This window comes from Mya arenaria, chromosome 4 (assembly GCF_026914265.1).
Source record: "Mya arenaria isolate MELC-2E11 chromosome 4, ASM2691426v1".
In the NCBI taxonomy this organism is placed as follows: Eukaryota; Metazoa; Mollusca; class Bivalvia; order Myida; family Myidae; genus Mya; species Mya arenaria.
In genome coordinates, this window is record NC_069125.1 from 5601481 (window position 1) to 5613643 (window position 12163).

General features: G+C 33.6%; 2 protein-coding genes across 3 annotated transcripts in view; both read right to left on the reverse strand.

The window, feature by feature from the left end:
• Positions 1 to 1249: 1249 nt before the first annotated feature.
• On the reverse strand, positions 1250 to 4250 carry LOC128232488 (uncharacterized). Its single transcript, XM_052946061.1, has 2 exons — positions 3680 to 4250; positions 1250 to 3399 (listed from the first exon to the last, which is right to left on the reverse strand). Exons 1-2 carry the CDS (start codon positions 4015 to 4017, stop codon positions 2061 to 2063), a joined length of 1677 nt encoding a protein of 558 aa, XP_052802021.1. The 5' UTR covers positions 4018 to 4250; the 3' UTR covers positions 1250 to 2060.
• A 419-nt stretch (positions 4251 to 4669) lies between these two features.
• LOC128231146 (huntingtin-interacting protein 1-like) overlaps positions 4670 to 12163 on the reverse strand; it is a 39586-nt gene continuing 32092 nt past the window's right edge. For both annotated transcript variants that reach the window (XM_052943601.1, XM_052943600.1), the window contains exon 29: positions 4670 to 9958. In XM_052943601.1, the coding sequence (XP_052799561.1) occupies positions 9953 to 9958 (6 nt within the window). In that variant the 3' untranslated portion in view covers positions 4670 to 9952. The remainder of the gene's footprint in view (positions 9959 to 12163) is intronic.

A 12163-nucleotide genomic window follows, 5' to 3' on the forward strand; every position in this document is an offset into this window, starting at 1 on the left:
AGATACCCTGACCTTCTTACACTTTCTGAAAGGTTTGTTGAAAATATGGCACCCATGTAAATAGTTTGCACGACAATTGCATTTACTCATACAATTTTGTTTATTTGTATTTTCATGGTGTTCATTATCACAAATGGATTTGCTCATCTTCTAAGAGGCCACACGTTATATTGTAGTCCTTTTATTCTGTGAGAGGATATTTTATTATTTAATTTTTTACTCGTCTAAATCAGAACAAATTATTTATATCGCAAGAAAATTAAATGATTTACATAAGATTTTCTAAGTGATTAACACTGCCGCCTTATATTGACATAGACAATCTTAACTCATGTTCAAGGTATGGATTTGTCGTGTTTCTTAGTTTGGCGTTTCAATTTTCCATAGGTCCGAAGAAAATGAGCAAATACCCATAACTCATGTTTTTGTGATATTCATAATTATTCATATACATTTTGAAGTTGTACAGACATTTATTATTATATTATATACTTCTTAACTTTTTATTGCACGTAACACGCCTGTGAAATATGTTATATTTTTACTATCGATTAGATTTTGATGAAATAAAATTTAAGAAACATAATGATGTGTCTTACTTTCTTGGTAAAAGAATCTCTATCTATATAGATCTAAGAAAATCTTAGATTTTATCATAGCATTGATTGTTAGTATATGTAGTTACTCCTAAGAAAAGAAAATCTAAGATTTTGTCATAGCCATGGTAGTTAGCAGTTACCCCGAACAAAGCGAAATAGAACAAACTCTTTGAGAAGTTGACTGAAATACAGTCTCATATAGCTGACGAGAGTCCTGATAGACTCTGGGGTGCGGATGCTCTAAAGAGGGAAATTTGCAAAGTTGTTTCCACCTGATGGACATCTCTGTTACTTATTACTACTACTTGGTGATTTGGCTTCCCACCAGCCATTGGGGGATACAATTCTCCCGCAGCAAAATTAAACTTAGGTTTCTCGAGGCAGGCCGTTATGCGGAGGCAAACCTTTAACGCTACAAAATGAAATGTCTAAATACATTTTTACATACCTTTGAATTCGACCTTGAATATATTGCTCTAAATTAGACTTTTGGTAGCATCTTATCTTACTAGACCTTATGTAGGGTCTAGATGTAAAAATAAGTTTACCGGTAATAACAAGTTCATTTTACGTTTGCCTGCAGACCCTATATTGAGTGGGGTGACACTATAATAAACAAACACTTTTACAATATGATGTCTATTCTGTTGTTTTACACTAGTTACAGTTAATATATTTACAAAGTTTCTGTTATGTTTTTGGCAAAGTATTATGTACATGTTACTTTAATGGTGTTTTTTTCACAGTAGTAAAATTATAAATAGGCATATTGTTATATCATTATATTAAACACTCTCTTTTCCAGTTAAAATTGCCATTTTGTTTTATTTAGGCTTAAAACAAACAGAACATATGTTGAATACCGGTGTAAGATCTGAATTTATTTCATTTAAAATCATAGCAAAATACTTTTTAATTAAAATTAGAATTCTTAATATTGCGTTATGTGACCACTCGGTGAAATAAATGTTGATCTTACACCAAAATGCAACAGATGTCCCCTTTTTATAACATATAACAAGAAAATTTCAAAACTTAAATTGATTTATCAACTTAAATTTTAAACATCATTACTTTCAATTTTCACATCTACTTAAGTAATCAATATAGAATATCATGCAATATAGCATCTAAAATTGTATGTTAAATGTATACTTCAATGGCTTTGTTCCTGTTACATGGATGACTCTCAGTGAAATAAACACATAACATGTACATGTACATGTACATTAGAATAATATGTAATGGTTAATTTCAATCATTAATGAAAATAATTAATAATTTGACACATACTAAAAATGATAATACATTATGTATAATGTATGTTCATTACAACATTGTAATCATTGAGTTTTTAAATGAAATATATCACCATCTAGCACTGAGGTTTCGTTCACAACATTGTTTTCCATTTTTATCTTCACGAAGTAAGTCTGCTATATGTTTTTCCACTGACTGTCACTACCGAAGTTCAACTACCAGAACGTCATCTTGAATTCCACCCACAATAAGTCTGCCAGTGCGGGTGCTGTACCAGACTGCCTGTGGATGGTTGATGCCATCTCCCTCCCTGATTAATGTGGTCAGCTTATTCTTGCCTTCCTGGTCAACCTGCACCACTGTGTGGGAGCGAGATGAACATACAAACACAAGTCCACCCTCACTCACATGTACACGACAAGGCCAGTTAAAGTCAGGATCCTGTAGTGTGGACAGAATGTTTCCCTCATTGTCCACTGTCACAACCTTGTTATATGCAGAGGCTGGAAAGAAAATCTTTCTGCCATCTGTACTAAAGGCGAATTGGTTCACTGTGGTGTTCTTAGAGTCATTTTCGTCTATTTTCTTCACCAGCATGCCAGCTGTGGTGTAGAGGTACAAGGCAGTGGCGGAGCCCACATAAAGGACACCCCCATGGTGACTGATAGAATAGCAGTTCTGGTCAACTGAGAACTTCCTGGTCATCTTAATGGTGCCAGCGGACACGGTGAGAAAGTGGACCTCATGTGTGACACGTTTACAATTAACAGTGACAGCCACTTCTTGGTCTGAGATGTGGCAGATGTCTCGTGGAAACAATGAGAGATCACAATGGGCAATGACCTTGAACTTGCTGCCAAACAACTTCGCTTTGGAATTTGCTATATCTACAAGAACAATCTCACCGCCTGGAAGTTCTGTGATTCCAGTAATTTGACAGCGTTTTTTGTCTGCCTTTAATTTAGCTGGGAATGATTTCTTTCCTCTTAGCTTAAACACCTTAGAGGATTGGTTGACTGCTCCCAATGTCTTCAAGTCGGACAGAAATTGTTCAGCATGGGTGTCAAGCTGAAAATTGACAATAAGTTCTGGTTTTGTGGATATCTCCTGGAGCAGCCTGTTGGCCTCTGTCATCTTGTCCTGGCATTTTCTGTAACCAATGAAGGAGCTGGATTCACTGTCCTCGTCCTGGGCGACGATGTTGTCCAAGAGGGCCCTAAGCTGGTCATGTATGTGTGTGCAGGCATTAATGTCCTTCTGTAGTGACCCATCTAGGTCAGCCAGGACACTGTCCATCTCTTCCACTGTCCTCTTCTCAAGCTCATCTAGCAGCTGATTCAGTGATGTCCTCAGTGCCTTGACCTTTGTCAGCATGGACTGGCCTGAAGCTTTTAAGGAGTTCTGGTTCTTTTTCCTGGCCTCTCTCACCTGATCCAGGCTGGTTGTTACCTTGGTTACATTTGCTGGAAACTCCTTGAAGTAAGGCATCTTGTGTATCCCCCTGGCCAGGTCAGATATCAATACAATGCTTCTGCACATCCTGTGTGAGTGATAAGTGAACGAATGATAATTTTGGAAATTGAAATTCAGTTTAAATCTATACTTAACGATGACTATACAATGCCTCTTTGCCCCAAATTTTCAATTGCATATTGAAATTTGTTAAAAATTTAAGCTTAGATTTTAATTTTGTTATAAATGTCATGAAACATCAATAAAAAAAAAATAAGCATGAGTTGTGTAAACCTGAAATCGGTCTGAAGGAATCATATAATATACATGAATGTTAAATACGAATAAGGTTAAAAACCGAAACTTACCTATGTTTCAATGATACGCAGAGGTGACAACAGAGCTCATCATGATCCTCACACAGCAGCTCCACACATTTTGGAGGGTGAAGGTCGCATGTAACCAGGGTGTCAACTTGCCCCACCGACTTGTCCACATCCTTATGGCCCAACACAACATGTTCTTTGTGGACTTTTGCATGGAATGTCAAGCACTTGTCACAGAAATATTTGGAACAGTCCCCACAGAAATACTTGGCCTCAGTATTGAGATTGTCTTCTTTACACAAAGAGCAGGAAAAGTCATGAATCAAATCAAGGGCATTTAACACTGTGTCTTGTAAGTAGTTCTTGTTTTTTGAAGCCATTTGGTTTCATCAAGTATTCCTCTTAAGGAATGATTCTTTAAGAAGTTTATATCCTTCAAATTGTTCAATTTCAATACGGTACCTATCACTGAACATTGAACTCATTCGCCATGATGATAAAATATTTATATCCCATAAACCTTCACGCATTCAATTTCAAATTAGGAAGTATAAAGCCTTTCGTTTACAAATACATGGTTTGTCAAGTAATTTTATAAATTAGTGTTCTGAATTAAGAGGTACGTGAGCACAAATTCCCCCCCGTAGAAATATCGCCAATATGATAATGCATTAAATTGAAAATAATATAATAATGTAATTATAATAATTTTTAATAGTTTTCAAACTGTATTGTGCACCTTCAAATATCAAGATCTTGCACATATGTTTTGAATGCTTGCATACAAGTCCTTATAACAGACCATGAATATTTATATTCCTCTGCTCATTTAAGCTCCAATTAAAAATAATTGGTGGCCTTTCGGTCATGGTCGGTATAAACATGCAAGAACTTTTACCTTGACCTAAATATTACCTTGCAAGTATGGAAAAACACTAATGAAGAGCCTTAACTACATATAATAATGCCCTGCTAATTTGGTAAAGTCGATAAGGAACAGAATCAAAGTTTGGAAAAAGTAAAGCGTTATATCTTTAGATACTTTATTGGCATATCATGTATTTTCAAAATAAACAACTTACATGTAGGATAATGCAACAGAAAATAAAATCATACAACTATCAAATAAACATTTCTACTTTGTTTCTTTTCCTAGCAAGTAACAATGATAATTAGCGGGGATCCAGAATTTTAGAGATCTAGCTAAGCTTTTGTTTCATTCTCCACATCAGGCACCTCCGATTACGCCTGGTATATTGCTAAAAATCAGAGACGTTATTGATATAGAAATTCCTTTTTACGCCACAGTTTGGTGTGTTCTTTTATTTGCTTTTTATATGATGTGTAGAAAATCGAGTATTGTGCCCCCTACAAAATTGTCTTTTGATGGCACTAAATATTTATGTCGCAATGATGTGACCTTGTCCGATTTTGGTATTTTTGTTAACCTTAAATACGCCAAGACACGTGAGAGAAGAGCACTTGAGGATCACACCTTGGGGTGTATCCAGGATTGGAAATTAGAGCGGCGCACTTGAGGGTCACACCTTTGGGCGTATCCAGGATTGGAAATTAAAGGGGCGCATATGAGGGTCACACCTTGGGGCGTATCCAGGATTTGACATTAGAGGGGCACACTTGAGGGTCACACTTTGGGGCGTATCCAGAATTTGACATTAGAGGGGCGCATATGAGGTCACACTTTGGGGCATAACCAGGATTTGAAATTAGAGAGGGCACTTGAGGGTCACACCTTAGGGCGCATCCAGGATTTGACATTAGACGGTCACAGCTTTGGGCGTATCCAGGATTTGACATTAGAGGAGCGCACTTAAGAGTCACACCTTGGGCGTATCCAGGATTTGACATGAGAGGGGTGCATATGAGGGTCACACCTTTGGACGTATCCAGGATTTGAAATAAGAGAGGGCACTTGACGGTCACACATAAGGGCGTATCCAGAATTTGACATTTGAGGGTCACAGCTTGGGGTGTATCCAGGATTTGACATTAGAGGGGCACACTTGAGTCACACCTTCGGGCGTATCCAGGATTTGAAATTAGAGAGGGCACACATGAGAGTCACACCTTAGGGTGTATCAAGGATTTGACATAAGATGGGCGCATGGGAGGGTCACACCTTGGGGCGTGTCCAGGATTTGATATTTGCAGGTTACACCTTGAGGTGTGCATTCCCTCCTACAGAAACCTCCAATATAAGCTCCCATTATAGCATTGGGTACGGGCCCCTGGATCTGCTTGAGAAGATGGCTTGATAATTTTAAACATCTAATTTCAAAAAAACAAAACAGAATTAACATACTATAAAATACTGCCCCATTTCTAAACTTAATAAAATTTATACTTAAGCAAGGCATCCGACCATGTTTGAATGCTAGGTTTACCATATTTCCCACTTAATAAAATGATGACTTATATGCATGATTTGTATTATTTATATTTGCAAAAGTAATGGACATCTAAAAGTTGCACTTTCACAGATAAATAGTTTTGACAAGTTTTTGTTTCAGAAACAGCTGATTTTGGTATCAATGCCTTCCATGCAGTCATTTAAGATTACAAACTCACAATAGATCTCAATTGTTTGGTAAACTGTCGAAAATTCCATTTTTTTAAGTGTTAGTAACGCTTTTAGCCATAAAACATCAGTCTTCCAATATGAATATGAAAAAGTGTGATCTGATCATTTGTCAGCAATCTTGTTTCATATAAAAAAGTTGTCAAAACGACCAATCTGTGAGAGGGAAGCTTTAATTCAATGTACTTATATATGTATTCATATATACAATACAATAGGATTCCTTAATTCATTTTTATAACAAACACACACCTTTCAACATACATGCTCATAAATAAAAAAAAATCTCCAAACAATGCCATTTTTTCCAGTGTCCCCTAGAGTGAATATATATATCTATATATTTATCTTATTACTGTAGTCATCATTTTTTTTTATTTCGAATGAAATGTGAACAAAATGCTTGTATTAATGACAAAAAATCGTCAACAGTTTAAATTGGAGCTTTTTTTTCTAGTTTTTATTAACAAATATGACAGTAAATACTCTAATAGGCTGAAAGGCATTAATAATGCTATTGGATATTGAATTATTTAAGGCTTGGGTTTATAGAAATCTGTTCAAATGAATATCTTGTTGTTTGGTGTTTGTTCAAAAAAGTAATTAAAATAACTCAATTTCAACAGTTTAAACAAATTTGTTCCCATTTGATAAACTGTTTCGGGTTACGGTAGGGTCATTCTTTTTACAAAATGGGCGAGAAAGAATTACTACAAGTTTTTTTTAAAAGAAATGAAGTGAATTTTTTATAATTCTTGAATAAATTATTGAACTATTGGTGTAAATATAAGTAATGAATTGTGTGATTGATGTCAGTATCGGGAATATGAACGCAATAGGGCATGGAGTTCTTCGAACTCTGCACACTTTAACCACCTCAACTGTGTTCATACCCTGATAATGATATCAACCCAGCTATACATTCCTTAATAAATGACATAAATATTGTTAAAGAAGTGTCTTATATATGACAGTCATTTCTAGCCATCTATAATGATAATCTAGCTCTAAGGAACATGTGTAAAAATAAATTCAAAACAGTTACTGTTTCTTTCGTCAAATCCGCAATTAGCACTGCATAGCACTTTGGTCAAATTTTCTCAAATGGAGCACTACTACACCGACTAAAAGAAAACATGCACACAGATTGTACAATGCATATCATAGCTAGAAAAAAATGGCACAATACCAATACAGTCAAAACCCTTTGGTTTGATATCGCAGGGACTGGCCAAAATACTAGGAGCCTCGCTAACATCGAGCCAAATGTGAATGCTTACAAAGAGTAAAACAAAATTGGTCTTTAACATCCAGTTCGAGCCAATAAAAAAAAACTAATCAAGCTATATCGACCCAACAGGTTGACTGTAATTCCAAATTCATAATCAGTTAAAGAGACTTCGGATTGTTTTCAGACAAAATAAGATATTTCTATTATATTTTTTTTCATTTTTTTAAATTTATAAAATTGCATTCCTATAATTGCCTTACAATCGGAAAGATTTAATTTTTATTTTATCTAAACATTTCTTAGAATACTCTTCACAGTGTCTGATTTGTTTCAATAAATCACTGTCATGATTTCTCATTTTTCTGAGACATTAAAACAATCAAACTACAAATAGTATTTCTGAAAAATAGAACAATAATAAAAAATAATATATGTATAAGATATTTATGTTTATATAAATGAATACTTCAGATTAAATGTACATAATCATGAAAACATGAATAGAGATTCTGTAATAAATTAACAAAAATAATTTCAATATGATTCAATAGAGGGTGTTTTTTTCAACGAGGCCATGGGCAAGTTAAAATAATGTAGGTACGGTTACCAGACCGCCCATATTTTTAAGTCCAGACCCTAATTTAACAATGTTTTGATAAGGAATTGTTTTTATCAATAGTGGAAATATATTATTGTAGTGGCCGCTACAGTTTCGCCAAAGAGAAAGAGCTATTGTATCATATGATCTAAATTTCTCTGGTTTACAGACTGAGAATAAATATTGTGGATAGCAATTAAAGGCAGGTGAATCTGAATGTCTAAGAAACAGCGTCTTGTCGCTAAGAAATATTTCTTAGAAAATAATTTGAATGCTCTTAATACATAATAATTGCTATTATTATAAGTGCAAGGCGATACAGTTCACTTGACAACATAGATGTCAAAATGTGTGTGTAACAATATACAAACATTGTACACAGTAAAATGTTTTTTCCAAAATAAATTCTTTTCCTTACCCTCATACCTTGTTTTTTGTCAACATGTCAAAAGCCACAAAAATAATTCTTTTAAGCCTTAGCAAGGAGAATAGACAATCTTTAACAAATAGTTTACATAACAGATGAAGATTTAAACAAACAATATAAAACATATGATGATTTCAAAATAGCCCGTATTAACAATACATAAAACATTTAAAATCAATATATATATATTTCCATAACACATAAAATCACTAAAAACTACAACATAATTAATACAATGAACATTAATAATGACACTTTATGGCAAGAAAATCAGACATGGTACCTTTCTTTTAAAAGCATGCCTCGCTTGTATTTTAGATTTTAGGCACTTATTTATTAGAAAATTTGAGAAGGACTTGTTCCGGAAGAAATTGCTTTTACATTTTCTTTTTGATACATTTGTTGAAGAAATTGAGCTTACTTTTTAACACCGTAAGTAAATGTTCTAATATTAGAATTAAATCATTAAATTGAACAAAAACAATACATTGAGCCACAGTAGGCAAGATCTACTTTAATTATCATTGATTAATCGTACACATATTCAGAATAGGTTATGTTACACTAATTTATTATAGCTTGATTGAGAAGGCAGTTGAAAGCCGATATGAATCACTCTTAAGTCCTTTTCTTAAGTAGAAATCACTATTGTGTCCTTTTTGAGAGGTCATGGGAAAGTACTACTGGTGGGAATCAAACCCACAACCTCTTGGTTGAGACATGGACACCCTAAACCACTTGACCACTCTAGAACAATTCTGATACATTTGTATGCGGAGAAAAAGGTAAAAATTATCGCAATTATTTTTACTGAGGTTTGTGGTATTCATGAACAACTTATATAGAAACTGAGAAAGAATTTAGTGGATGCCTTTAGTTAAATATTCCAGCTAGAGTAGATACAAATTCAAAACCTTTGACATTCAATTTATTTGTTAACATCATTCAAATTTCCATTACTTTCAAAATGTGTTAAAAAAAGTAACATGAAATATGCAAAATATTTATTATTAAATGATTACATTATTATTTATATATACGCATATATATGTTTATATATATATATAATGAGCCTATTCCACATTCCGTAGCATCACAAATATACACACAAACATATCATTCCATACCAATATATACAAATAATGTCATACTTTGTTCATAAACATTCAAAATTATGTGCCACAAGGTTTTATTTTCAGCAATTGTCCATTTTGCAGATTTTATTCCAACTGAAATAACATTTCTTTTCATTATTTAGACTTTTAAATTATAACACAAGAATGCTTTAACAATAATATTCAATATGTTGAGTTGGTCTTGTGGGTAGTAAAAACCATGAAAATGATCTATCTTGCTATGTCTTGTGATGACCCAGTGGCATCTTCTCATGTCTTGTGGCGCCTACATGTCCTGTGACGTCTTTACTGTCCATTGATATTTTGTCTCCTGTTAATCGTTAATTAACTCTGAAAAAGAAAAGGTAAAACAAATTTAACTCATATGGGTCATATAAGATATTCGTTTCAAAATCAATTCAAAGACCTATACAAGTGGTGAAACTAAATTTATATCATAACAAGTGGTGAAACTAAATTTATATCATAAATGAAGTCTCCATTATGAACGTAACTATATATTTTTGATAGATAACTTGTGAGATCACTCTTTATGTGACGTCATAAATATATTTGTAGTGATGCTCTCTATAAGGTAGAATTTATCTACAAATCATCATATTACTATAAATGATATAAATAGAATATAACATGAGTTATCACTCAATATGATTTTTAATGAATTTGTTTATTAAAATTTATAAAAACTTGACAATGCTTGTTTTTATCAGTTTTTTATATCCCACATTTAATAAATCTGGTATTAAATCATTACTCATATAATATCCTCTTTACAGTATATAATATAGAAGAAAACAATAATCCTATTAAATATATTGATTTATTTCATTTATTTTATGTAAAAATTAATATCATATGAAACATTGATGTGATTTAGTATCACGGGTTTCTATAAAATCATAAATATCACTCAGCTTTGATATGAATGGAGATATATTAATGAGATATTTTGGCATTCTGATTAATGTCAAAAGAATGAGAAGGTGACAAAATGTGAAACTATTGGCAATATAGCCTTTTCTATTGGGAGTATTCTTTGTGTGTTAGTAAAAGTGTCACTATGGTTAATTTTACCTAAAAAAATGAATGTACTGGGAAACAACTACATATGATATTGAAACTTTACACTCATGAAAACCATGCCTTCATTCTTAATAAACAACTCTTACTATATATGACACTCTTATGATCAAACAAAGATGGCAACACTATATTTCAATCCAATCCCTGAGGACTAAAAATAAAACTTGTGTGAGTAAACACCAAAATGTTCAAATGAAACTGAAAGACAATGCAACGTGTAAGAGTTTCCAGAACTTCAACATCTGAAAGGAATGAAATGTGTTATTAAATAACATCACTATTTTTTTTACAATGGCCATTCAAAATGGCTATGCAGGTAACAGCCTAAGATGATAGAGGTCCCAGGTGTCTGTGGTTCGTCCCCTACATTGAACACCTTAGCATCATGTACCAGCATACTGTAACAGTGTGCACAATTCAGCTATTCTAAGTTAGTAGAACCAAAATGCCCCCATAATAAGGGCCAGCAGTCCTTCACATCACATAAAGGCATGCCTCACCATGCCCCTACCTGACATCACATCATGGGGGCGTAATCCCATGGGCGGGACTCTCGACATTCGTCTTCCTCCTCCTCCAAACATAAATCAGTTTAATAACATCATCGTTTTTCATATACTTTTAGTTTAAATCAATTAAAATTTGTCTGAAACACCTAACATATGTACGAATTGGAGACACTAATATCTACTTATCAACAAATTGTATGACTTATGTACCGGTAACCTGAATAAAAAATGAATATCATTCAGCATTACAGATAAAATATTTTAGCTCTAATTATAAATGAAGTGCAAACTAATATGGCTTATCAGTTGATTGAAAAGTTTCATAATTTGTCTGTTAATATTTTTTTTAAGAAGGTGTTATTTGTGGGGGGTTTTGCAGAAAAAATTCAAATGCAAAAATATATACTATTTGGTACACAAAAGCAATTGTTTTGACTAGCAAGCAAAGAAAGTCAAAGTCAACAGAACCTAAGAATTATGTGAGACAATCATATGTAAGGTCCAAAACTTTTTAGACTTTTAAGCAACGACATATATTATAAGTATCTTCAATGGCCGAGAGTGTAAGATTGTGACCCGAGTGTAGGGTGTTTTGCGGAAACGAGGTTTACCGAGTTTCCGCAAAACACCCTGCGCGAGGGTCGGAATGAACCTATCTTACACGACCGGCTATGGTAGATGCTTTTTCTCCCACCTCAGTTAATCAAAATTAAGTAAAAATATATTTTTTGCTGGAACTCTTTTGTGCTTAGTGAAAATAATTGCGTATGGATATGCGATAGCACGTGGTTGTCATGGATATGTGCGCAGTGATCCAGTTAATGTTAATAGTCAAATCGGTCTTTTTAAATAGTTCTAAGGAGAATGAAGCATTATTTCTTGAATGGTGCGTGAAAAACTGTTTTATGGTGACAATTGAATCGAGAAATAATTAATTAGCGTT

What these genes read in the sequence shown, in the direction of transcription:
- LOC128232488 (XM_052946061.1), bottom strand. Translation starts at nt 4,017, where the DNA reads ATGGCTTCAAAAAACAAGAACTACTTACAAGACACAGTGTTAAATGCC. An exon ending in TGCGTATCATTGAAACATAG is followed by an intron (nt 3,400 to 3,679) that starts GTAAGTTTCGGT and finishes TCACTCACACAG; the next exon opens with GATGTGCAGAAGCATTGTAT.